The 12,422-nt window shown below is 45.8% G+C and overlaps 1 protein-coding gene across 2 annotated transcripts in view; it reads left to right on the top strand.

Moving 5' to 3' along the window:
• The window catches only part of PRKCH (protein kinase C eta), a 119,146-nt gene that overhangs the window by 65,795 nt on the left and 40,929 nt on the right, over positions 1–12,422 (top strand). For both annotated transcript variants that reach the window (XM_075753342.1, XM_075753340.1), the window contains exon 10: positions 6,928–7,082. In XM_075753342.1, the coding sequence (XP_075609457.1) occupies positions 6,928–7,082 (155 nt within the window). The remainder of the gene's footprint in view (positions 1–6,927; positions 7,083–12,422) is intronic.

Genomic DNA, 12,422 nt, shown 5'->3' on the forward strand with positions numbered 1-12,422 from the left:
AAAATGGGCCAGAACTGTCTTGGGTTGGTCACTCCAAACTGGAAACACCAGTTCCAGTAGCTTTTTGCTGAACTGAGGGCTATAAAAAGAGCATGATCTTTACAGAGCTACTCTCTTCTGAGAAACAATGATACCAGCAGCCAGCTGGGGGGTGCAGATGTCCTATAAATCTTTGATTAACAGGTGATGTCTATAGCTTGATACCTTCTAGTTCCTTATTCCTTCATTTATTCCTCTCTAAGTTCAGCCAGCCCTTTGTTTTTTGATCCTTCATGTGGGAAGGAGTGTTTGTGTAGTTTTCTGTGCCATTTGAAACGCTCTGGAGGGGAAGATTTAATTTTATTTCTTCTTTCAATTTGTTTTGTGTTTTTTGAGCTAATCATGTAATCCTGCTGTGAATTTAGACCATCTTGAGGGGAGGGGATGAGGAGGAAGGATGCATGTATGGTTCACTTATGTATCCCAAAGGATGCATTGTTCCAGATAAATGACTGAGTATGTTACAAAAACTCTCAAGCGTGTGAGCTTGAAATTTTAGCTGTGCAGTTCAGAAAACAGGGGTGGAAATTTAGAGGGTGTAGTTAGATTTGTGATTTTTTTTTTTTTTTTTTTTTTTTAATTTTCTAGGGCAGGTGGGAACCCACAACTCCCTCAGCCCACCCTGTCGTTGTGCAGCTCTTCTGGAATGAGCTCAGTGTTAATACTGTGCTGTGCACGCATGCGCGCGGGAGGCAGCCTTTACCCTGAGGGACCCCGCTGAGTTTATTTATGCAAATGGCAAGAGCCAATTTGTTATTCTCTAGGCGATGTTTATGTGCCTCGCTGCCGCGGCGTAGGGAAGCCTGCATCGCGCCCACTATCAGCAACGTCAGATAGCAGAGCATGGTTGTAAGTGATAACTGGTGATAACTGCCCAGTTCCCGTAGCTGTGATGATGATGCCCGTGGCTCTACGTTAAAGGAGCTAAAAATGAAGCCGGTGTGGGGAAGTGACCTGTGCTTCTCAGAAACACACGCACCAGCTGCCCAGCCTGGAGGAGATGCCGCATGCGCCTTACCCCTTTCTGAGTTTGCTGAATTTCCACTGCACCTCCTTCTAGCTAAAAAACCACCCCAAAACCAGCGGAAGAAAGAAACCTTCCCTTTCTCAGCCTTTTGGATGCCATGTGGCACACACTCTTGATAGCCCTAGGGCTGTATGTGCCATCTGCGGCGTGCTCCCTTGCCGTGGCTTGATTTCTCCTAGGCAGAAGTGGTTCCTGAGGCTGGCGTGTACTTCTGCAGTCACTGAAGCAGAGAGGTAAAACGGCTAACAGAGCACCAAAAATCAGCTAGCAGATGGCTGTAAAACCTGCCGTCTTTCTGCTGCCGCCTTGTTCGTCTGGGAGTCTTGGGCCGCGGCGACGAGCGGAGCGGTGGCAGGTGCCGTGGCAGTCATTGCTGCGGCCGTGTTTAAGAAGCATCACTAATGTGTGCAAATAATTCTGGCTGAGCAAGCATAGTGTGGAGTATTTCTTCTCCTCTGCTTAATGTAGTTATTCTGATTTGAAATCAAAGGACCAAATTTTCACCTAGCATAAGTCATTGTCTTGCTCCATCGCAGTCAGGTGAGTGCGGCTTTGACACTGTCCAGAAATTTGAGCCTGAGCTCATTACATCTGCTTCAGCTCTTGTGCACACGTGTTTGTGTGTGTGTGCGCGCACAAAGGTTGCTTTGGCAATTCCCTCTCCGTGAGCCCGTTTTGGTAACGCCTGCGATCCTCTCTGGTTTTGAAACACTGCCATGTATAATGCCCCAAACAGCCTGTCCTCCTGTAAACCTCTTAGCTGGGAGCAGCAGGCAGCTCACGAGGATGCGAGCCGGGTATGGATGGGAGGTATTTCGGCACAGAGCAGCGTCTAAGCATGGTTCATGGTTTTGTTACTCCCATGAAGATAAATATTGAGAAACAAACCTGTTTATTATTTCTCCTGCGAGTCCTGTGCTTTGGCATGATTTGACCCAGATACGGATGGTCACTTGCGCTGCTGGGGGAGTTGGACATGTGGCTTTCCGAAGCCCGGGATGAGGCAGCATGGTTTATTTGCAGGCTCCCAGCAAGACCTTAGGCAGATTGCTTTGTGTGGGGGTTGTGGACCACGAAGGGAGAACAGGAACATTGGGAGCACTGAGGGAGCCTGCCAGCTCTTGTAATTGTCTTGTAATAATTTGCTTGCAAGCTCCCTAAGCCCAACTACTCTTTTTGGAAACAATAAACTTTTGCTGGGAAGCAGTGACACAGCTGTCTCTGTACGGAGATAATTTTGAAAGCCTGCATTCTGCTCTGCAAAGCATAAATTGCCAAAACAGTGAAAAATTACTGTTTTCTTGGGGAAACCCTTTGGCTTCAGTGAACTCAGATTGAGCCCAAAGCTAATTTTCTAAGGAGGTGTGTGCATGAATTATTTCCAAAAAGATGAAACGCAAACTTAGTGGAATTCCTAAGCCAGGTTGATTTTGATGGGGTTTAGTTTGTTGGGGTTTTTTTTGGAGGGGGAATTGGACCCTTGCTCTAAATGGCATTTAACCAGGTCTCCATATCCTCCAGATGCTGCTTTGTATGGCAGCTGTCAGCTAAAGAGGAGGCTTGGGTGAAATTATTGCTGGGATGTGTCCTTGGTGGGGCATCTCAGCCCCTTGTCCTGCAGAAGAATCAGGGTGGGCAGAAGCAGCAGCTGGGAGAGCTCTGTTGCATCCAGGGATGTGTGGAGCTTGTCCAAGCCTACTCCTGGTGGCTCTGGAGGCTGGAGAGGCCCTGTTGGTGTTTTCCAGTGGGTCTCCTGAACCTCCACTGCTGACTCTCTTGAGAAAAGTCCACTCTGGCCTCCACACTGCCCTTGGCACAGCAGCCCTTGTAGGGTGGCAGATAGAGGAGGCAGCTTTGCTATTACCTTCTTCCATGTCTGCGTGTAGGAAACACTTGTCTTTCTCCATCTCGTTGCTCTGTGCTGCCTGAACCGGGGCAGTGGTGCTGCCCTATGTGATTTACTTAGCATGAAAGACTGATTGGAGATAAGCCTCTCACCCTAGCTGTCTCCAGAGGTCTTTGGTCTTGGGTGAGTTGTACATGGCCGTGGGTATGTGTGTGGGTTGTACAGCTATGACCCTTAACTGGAAGGGGGTGGAAGTTTGCCATCACGCTGGTCTTTTGGCGCATGGGGGGGGGGGGGGGAAGAATGTTCTTTTAATACAATCTGGATTCGTCCCTCCCCCCATGATGATGAAGAGGAAAGGTATGAGGGTTCCAAACAGCTTGTTAATAGAGCTGGTGAGGACAAAGGGCTAAAGTGATGTTTGAGTTGGATTTCAATGGGTGCTTGTGTTTGCATGGGGCAGTAACCACTATGTGGATTGTCCCACCCCAGTGGCTTTTGCAATCAGGGACTCTCTTCAAGCCCCACCAACACCCCACTAAGACAACAAACAAATAAAGCGGGTGTAATTGCTGTCAAACACTGTCCGTAGGACATAGAATGTGTTTCCAGCAGCCCTTGCCCTGCTAATAGGCGAACAAATAGAGATGGCAAACTGAAATTTAAACAAATAAAAAAACCCCAAACAGCTCTCTTGCATCGTAGTTGGCAGGGCTAATCTCTAGATGGAGGCCAGCCTTGAAATGAGCCCACCTGATCCCACGGACTTTACTTGTTTCCTCTAAGTGTTTCTTTAATTTACAATAACAATTGTTTTGTGGCTTTATTCATCTCGATCCCAGTCCAGAAATGGTGCAATGTGATTTCCTCATGTGGCTGCTACTGCTGCGAAGGCTTTCGCGTCACCGTTTCCTGTTGACTCAAATGCTCTTTTCTTACTTTTGCCAACGTCAGAGATAGCAGATTAGGGAAGACTTCTGAGCAATGCAAAATACAAAATTAGAAATTTCAACATTAAGCCCTGTCAAAAACCACTCCAGCTTTCAACTCCTCCTAATTCCCTCTGGTAGACCCAAGAAAGGAGGCACGTAACTCTAGGTCAGGTCAAATTTCCAAGTATCTGAACTATCTGCTGTTTTAAGATTTCCTTTTCCTGGCCCCTATTTAAGCTATTTATTGACTCTTACTCTGCCTCCTGCAAATTGGTTTTGTTTTTTTTTCTTTTTTTTCTTTTTTGTTTTCCATAAAATACCGCTGTGTACTTTATTGCTTGATTCCTGGGAGAGTGGTTGGTCTTTGCAGTTTGGCAAGCTGATGGTCTTGCTTAAGAGTAAAAATGGAAGACCTTGCTTGACTCTTTGACCACCCTTTGGGGACCAGGATCTTTAGAGCTGATTTTTCTAATATTGTTGTCAGGTATGTAGCAGGCTAATGTACAAATGCTGTGTTATAAACAGGCTGTGATACCCATCCTGCTCTTTTCTTCAGCAACCTCATGGGATTTTGAAGTGTTAGAAAACTGGACAGACAATTAGCTGGACCTCTTTTTTAAAAAACATAATAATTGGGTAGTCCAAGGTTTTGTTAGACTTAAATAGGAGAGCTTCAGTAATTAAATAATCCATATTTATGCTTGATCTGTGAAATGAGACCATGGGTGGAGGTGAGGCGTTAGCTGTTAGACTTGTGAGCACCACGTAACACATGAAATACTTGCTCAGGTTTGCAGTTAGTCTGAAGCAAGAGCTGTTTGTAACACAAAGATGCTAATTCCATGTCAGCAGTGATGTGAATTTTAAAACAAGCTGTTTCTGTGCTCACCTGAACATTTGACAAAGTGGTAGTATCTTCCTTTAAGCTTCATAGCATAGACGAATACATCCACATGGGCTGTGGAGTTTTGCCAGCACTGGAGAAGCAGGTCGTGTATGTTTTAAGATAGGAAGGATTAACTTTATTTCCCTGAAGCTCACCTTTAAGGAAAGAGTAGAAAATATATGCATGTTCACCTAACTGTATGCATGTTTATACAAGCATATATATTACTGACATAAATACACACACACGTATCCTTTGTCAGGTTGCTGGTAAATTAAATAACTTCCTGTTGGAGATCTGGCAAGGGGGATTTCTTTTTTAAGTAAGGGCTTGAAGAGTTGTCTGGACAAGCTGGGCTAGATAAGCATGTGGAGAGATCAGCGAGGAAGGAGACAGGAAAGAAAAACAAGGAGATGTAAAAGCTGGCCCAACTAGCAAGGCAGAGCTGATACTGCGCTGCAGCTGGAGGAAGGGTTGCCCAACAGGTAGGCACGGTATAGCCAGACTCAATTTAACCAACTGCAGCAAAGACGTGGCATTGGACATCTGATGCGGTCTGAAGAGCCAAGGCTGTTGGTGGATTTGCACGGTTTGTGCTGCTCTAGCTTAGACTGCTGCCATAGACAAGCTGTGTCTTTGAGCTGCCCTATAATAAAGGCAGAGTGAAGCAATGAAGTATTGTTGTTTGTATGGACTGGAGATAGCCCTTTAATACATGGCCTTGGTGTTAAGCGCGGTAGTATTATGAGATTGCTGGGAACACATCTATCTTAGCTTCTGGAAGCAGCCCAGAAGGAGATGTTGAGCAGAGCCCGGGATGGTGATGAGAAGCAAGCTGTCCTCATCTGTCATGAGCCATTTCCTTTCCTGCTCATGTCCAGAGAGGAATGAAAGGATTCCTGGGTGCTTTTCTTCTGCTGTGTGCATCTCAAGATGTTAATACCAGTAGTCATTTCAAGCTGGCTGGCTGCCAGAAAGTGGAGCATAACAATGCTTATCCTCTTAAACTTAGAGAGGGTTTAAAACTAGCTTGTAGATGATTAACATCAGGCCTGGGAAGGGGTTTGTGGGGAAAGAAGGGCAAATAGTACCATTAAAAGGCTGACTGATCTCAACTGAATTGTATGGCTCTTTTTTTTCCAGTCCGCTTGTTCCTGATATTCAGAGTAAAACCGAAACAATCAATACTGAATGTCCTGAAACAATTACTAGGGGAAATATTTGAACCAGACTGCAATAATTCTAGGGTTTAGTTTTATGACAAATCACTGCGTGTCCTTCCTCTCACAGTTAAGCCAGCACCCCTTTTGGATGCACTAACCCCATATCCAGCGTGTTGAGCGTGCAGCTTAAGCAGGTGCCTCCCTATTTGTAGACTCTTGTGAAAACCAGAACAAAACCAAAAAAAGAAACCTCAGAGACCAGCAGCTGTGGTTTATGAGCTGAACTTTATTGCACAGGTTGCTCTTCTGCCCAGCAGAAACTTTGGTTTATACTTCGTCCTTATCAGTTCCTTCATCGTCCAGAGGTCCCTGCAGGTTAATCAGAGCTATAAGGAAAGCTGAAATCTACGGGCCCAAAAAGCTGCTGCCAGGCAAGTGTACGGCAGGAAACTGCATTCTGGAAAACAACACATGTTCCCCAGAAATAGTGTCGAGACACCCCCATGACAACATTGTCACTGCTGTTCCTGAGCCCTTGCGCTGTTGCTGCGGAGCTGCAGTCTGTGAGCAGTCTGGTTACGTGCATCTTTATGGAGCATCTTTCCCCAGAGAGCTGAGGTGTTTAGTAAGGAGAAAATGACTTTTTACAGATTTCTTTTGTGCCCACTCAGCTGAGAGTGCTGTTGAAGGGGTATCATCCTCTGCTGGTTCGAGCTAAGGATGGTTCAGGGAAACCCAAGGGAGCTGGTTAGTGTTGAGCACACACCTACTGATCTGCCTGATCCACATGTGAACAGGACTTCATTTCATGACTGGTGCAAAATGTTTGGGAGGAGTGCAGGGCAAGGAGGTGCTAACAGATCTTCCTGGTATTGACTTAATCTTTCCTGGAAAAAAATCAGGATTTTTTTTTTTTCCTCATGGGTGCTTAATCTGTTTTTGTTTGGGAGATAATAGTTTTACTTAGAGTTTTCTAAGTCTGACAGAGAATATGATTAATGCTGTTCATATCTGTTGTGTTTGCGTGTGTGAAGGATCGCCTGTTCTTTGTGATGGAGTTCGTAAATGGCGGGGACTTGATGTTCCATATTCAGAAGTCGCGTCGCTTCGATGAAGATCGGGCCCGGTTCTATGCTGCAGAAATTATTTCAGCCCTTATGTTTCTCCATGAAAGAGGCATCATTTATCGGTGAGCTCTGCATTCATTCATTCATTCTCTTTGTCTGAACCCCACGGCTGAGATGATAGCTTGAGTTTTCTGCTTGAATAAATAACTATCACTTGCTGCCCACCAGGAACAAGTTGTCAGCTGGGATAAAAGCTCCACTTTGCCCCTGCACGTTGTCCAAGGTGCGCCAGCTTCCTGGAAGGAGTGAATTTCTGGCTGCGGTATTGACTACAGGGAGGGTCTTGCTGTTATGTGTGTGCGAAGTACGTAGGAAACAAGGTTTTCCTTCTGAGGCACAGGGGCTAGACTTTGTGTTGGTGTCAGTTCACGTTGCTCTGCAGAGGTAGCTGGTTTAGATCAGCCCCAGAACTGCCCCTTGTCCGCACCTCAGGTGCCTGCGTGGCTGCTGGGCGTTAGCTGCTGACCGACAGAAGCCTCCACCGTGCTGCTTGGGCCTGTCCTGCTGCTGTAGAGCACATGTCAAACTGATGACAAAGGGAGAGGCATTAAGTGAAACCTTCCTAGATTTTCTGGGAGGTAAATGCAAGGCACTGTTGCTTTTGCCACTGCGTGCCTTGTTGTTTAAAGGCTAATATGTGCTGGTTACACCCAAGCCTCTTTGTTTCCCCTGCATTAGCTACGGGCCTGTGTTTAAACCCTATCTATTTGACATACCTATCCAGTGCCTCTCAGCTCAGCCGCTAAAAGTCTTTTTCATTCCTGCCATGATCCTACAGCAAGAGTTTTCCCATCCTGTCCACGTCTGGCATCTTTGTGTTTGGAGCAGGATTGGAGCATCACTGCCTCCCAGCACCAGCCTCTGCTCCCAGGTCTCAGGGCTGTTCTCAGGAAGCCATTTCCCATACACAGCGCTCTTTTTGGTTTTGTTTTGGTGGGGGTTTTTTTTGTCATTCCTCTGTACTCGGTGGGGGGCAGTTTGGTTAGATTTGTTTCCCTTCTATACAGCCAAAGTGATCCATTGTCAGCTCAAGCATCAAGGCAGGGATCAGGCAGCCAGTCTGCTTTGCAGAGGCCTCCCTGCCCAAGGTGGCAATTCGACCAGCATCCTCCTGTGTAAACCAGGGATGAGCAAGACCTGTTCTAGGGTGGAACAGGACATCGAGAGCAGGGAGATGTCAGCACTGAGACAGTCTGGTTGCACAGAAAGGTTTCTGTTCTGTTCATGCTTTGCAGAACACCTCTGGCACCCTCTTGCCCAGAGCACTGGAAGGAGGAACAGTCAGTTGTTTTCTTTGGAATACTGTTACCTGGGTTCCAGCAGCAAAGCATGCATATGTGGGTATGGTCTGCTGTAGCCCTGCTCAGTTCTACTTGCGGCATGCCAGCACTGCAAAGAATAACATCAACTCTCTCTTTTTGCTGCTTGGTTATGGTTGTACAGCTGAGACCAACAACTGGGTCCAGGATGGGACCAGTTCCAATCCCAGTCAGGCTCTGTTAGTACCGTTTCAGACTGTGGGTTGGGCCAAATGCCATTTGGTTTGGAGCTTTGCATAGTTTAACCTAGGCGATGCAGTTCTGTGTTTAGTAGTGCAGCCTCCCGTATCAGATAAACCCTGTTTTGAACATGCTAAAACCAGAATAGGTGAGGGTTAAAGTGGCCAAAGGGTTGGGGGCTGTGTGGGAGGACACTTTCCTATATGATGGCGAGATGATAGATCAAGTAAAATCAAGTTCTCTTTCTCTTCCTAGCTTGAGCTCCAGTAAGAAACAGATGGTCAGGTGAGGACAGAGAATATTAAATTATTTTTAAGTATGAAATCATATGATATATGTGACACAGTGAAATAGAGAAGGAGTGTAATTTTAATATTCTCTGGGTTCTGAGAGTATGAAAATTACTAGTGATATATACCATATGTATTGAGCTTCTAAAGCACTGTGATTGTCTGCATAGAATAGCAAATCTACTTACTCTGCAGCCGGATTTCAGTCTAATTCTTCCCTTGTGAATAATGCCAGCCGCTGAAGAGAGACCCTGCCAGATAATTACACAAATGACATTATCCTTAAAATAGTGACATCCAGTAGTTATTGTCAATCATTCAGCAGCAAAACTGTGTCTGTGCATAATGTAATGCCACTGTGCTTGCAGCTTGTCCTGTCGTCTCCCCCCCCAGCCTGTTGCCTGTCCCAGGGCAGGAGTAATCGATCCCTCTGGGTTTTGGCACTCTTCAAGTGCTGCCGTAATTCATGATAGAAACTGGAGGAGTAATTGAAAAGCTCCTTGAACAACTGCACGGGCTTTGATCTTGTTGGAAAACTGGTTGAACCGTGGAGTCAGGTAGCTTCAGCTGCATGGGGCAGATTTGCGGGGGGAGATGACTTGTTTTTTTAAAATTAGTCGGGGTGACTCCATTCTGGAAGATGTAAGAGGAGAGGGCTGCTGGCTGCGGCTGTACTGAGCTGAGGTTGCTTCTGTTGGGTCATGACCATCGGGCTCCAGGAGGCAGTCTGCAGGATGGAAGGAGATGCTCAGAAGGGAATCACTGCACTTGTGTAAGAGAGGTTGGAGGTTTTATGATCAGAATGCGAGTGCTTGCTTAGGAAGCTGGGAGCAGGCAGGAGAGACACCGGGAAAAGCCTGACCAGAATGTGTTTGCCACAAACCGTTCAATTCTTTCTGGATTCCCAGGGTCAATGGAGTGAGAGAGTTGCTGGCCTAGAATACTCTGGGTTATTTGTTTTTCTTCTGGGCTAAACTTAAACATAGTAATACTGTATTTTTCCTAGTAACCTTTAAGATTAAGCAGTTCAGGAGAGAGTCTGCATTTACCAACACAATGAGTGTTCTCCTGGTAAGTCAAGTTGCTTCTGCCACAGCCCAAGAGCTGCGTCTTCTCTCCTTTGAAATGCCAGAGAGGCTTGAGAGCCAGCACTGAAAGTTCATCGAGAAGTAGCTGAAATGTGTCACTTTGGCCTGAGGTGACAATGCTGGCAACAGCTAAACTCAGGTGTTTGTTTATTCCTTTTCTGGCCACACGTACACAATTTGAAATGGCCATAGTGCAGTATTTCTGCAGTTGCTACTGTGAGTCCATGAGAATGGGGTTCCTGAGGCAGATAGTGTATTTGGGTTATATGTCACTTTTTAATATCAAAACCAGACTTACTGCTGGATTGGTGCTCTCATAGGATGCTTTTCATGACGCAACTGAAATTTTCCATAAGTTTGCTTATCACTTTGAGGAATGCCTGCTTTCTGTTACTTATAAGCCCTGGCCAGAATAGAAGTCACATAAATGTGTGTGTGTGTATTTGGGTTTTTTTTTTTTAAAGAGAGGTTTCAGTTTCACAGATTTTTTTTTTTATTTATTTTTCATTTGCAACACTGCAAAGGAGAGATGGCTTTCTGGCCTTATCAAGGAAGCATCTCTGTCTTGTCTTAAGCTGAGGTTTAGCTGTCAACTCAGCAGTGCCTATTTATAGTCGCTTCCTGAAAAAAATGTTGACAAGTACATTGTGATTCCTTATCCCATCATACAGGGGGTAGGACTAGAATGAATCCAGCCATGAAAGCAAGCTTCTCAACGTGTCAAATCATAGTATATTGTGCATCCCACAGAGGAGCAGGACAAGGACGTATTTGGGATCAGCTCCTGCTGTACATTGCCAGGAAGAGGTTAGGTGATAATCAAAGCTATTGTAGATAAAATCTTTGCTCACAGGGCAGTATTCTTGCACTGCTGCTTTCTTTAAGCTTACTTCTAAAGGAGAATAGTCTGCTGGGTCCTGTTGGTTTGTGATTTTTATCTAAAGGCTGTATATGCTATTTTTCTTGAGGCGGCTCTTCCCGATTTTCACTTCCCAGTTCAGCAGTTCCCAGGGTAGGGGAAGCATATTTTGGCTTCTTTGTATGCGTGCTGGAAACAAAACAAATCAGCATGCCCATCTGAGCAGTATTAGATTGCACAGTAGCTTACTCAATGCAAGCGAGCTAGTCCGCTCATAGTCTTCTGAAAAGCAAAGAGATGATAAATGATTATAAGGGTGTATTTTAAAAGCAGGACTTTTCTTTCCATGTAGCATTACTGTCAGAATGGCTGATCTGCCCTGCTGCCCTCAAATTCAAACCTTTGCATAGGTTGACATACAGCTCTGCTAGTGGCTGGGTCTACTTGCCAAGGTCACCTACATGGTGTCCCTCAATAGAAGCATCTACCTGCGCAATGAGACCAAATGCAAATGTTCTCTTAAACTTGGTTGTTGTGGGGGTTTTTTGGCAGGGGAGGGGGCCTAGGGGTTTGCCCTGCAGACTTTTTATATTTCATAAAGATAATAGCCTTTTTACAGCCAAAATGGAGCAATCAACCCAGCCTGATGGCATGGTCATGATTTTTATGACAAACTTTCTTTCTCTCCCTCTGCAAATGTGTCTCACTGGTGGGATGGATGCAGGGGCTGAGATAGGCACTTTTCAGAACATGTCTCTGCTACCGGCAGAGGTGATACAACCTGTAGTACCTGGTGACACATCTCAGCTAGCCGTGGGTTAGCTATATCAGGAAGCAGAGGCAGTGTCACCTTTACACCCTGCACTTCAATGCTGGTTTTGCCATCCCTGGGTATGGAGTTATATAATAGAGATACGTGACCCAGCCCACTGCTTGGCACAGCGCAGTGGCAGATACGTCATTAAGGGTATAGACAGTGTAGCATGTAGGTAGTATGGCTAATCAAGAGCCAGACAAGCTGAAAGGCTGGGCTAGAGAGCTTGTGAGAAGAACTGGTTGTTTGCTGTCCAAAGAACCTTGTTTTTATCCTGAGGGCTTGTCCTAGTCAGCTTCTTCCACTGCCTTTGTGTCTGTATTGATACTTCCAATGCAACTGACCCTTCTAGATATGCTCGGGGTCTGCTTGTGCTCCGTCGCGCCTCTGAACACAGGATGGTGTGCACAGAGTCCCCATGCTCTGATGCGGCACCAGCCACTGAGATAAAAGGCAGCGCACTATTCAGCAGGTCCTGTAACTTGACAGTTTAATAGGATGCGTGGTCCCTTTAGAAGGCAAAAGATAATTATGCAGTTATCCAGAGGAGAACAAGGTCTTACTTTGGGGCTGAACCCTAGCTCTCGGGGAAAATATGATGGGCTCATTCACAGCAAGCGTTTACTTTTCTGTGTGTTACCTGAAAGCGTCACCTTCATGTGTGCAGTGCTCTGTATGACAGGGAAGAGCTCCATCTCCTCTGGGATCTGGAAAGATTGCTGGATACTGGCCAGGTCTCTGAAATCATCACCTTTCTTTAGTGTAGGAGACCCCTCAGGTCTGCAGCTATGTGTCTCATGACTGTTGGCTTTTATAGGGAATGAGTTTTTTGCAACAAGTTAATTTCCTGCC

This window comes from Balearica regulorum, chromosome 5 (genome assembly GCF_011004875.1).
Source record: "Balearica regulorum gibbericeps isolate bBalReg1 chromosome 5, bBalReg1.pri, whole genome shotgun sequence".
NCBI lineage: Eukaryota > Metazoa > Chordata > Aves > Gruiformes > Gruidae > Balearica > Balearica regulorum.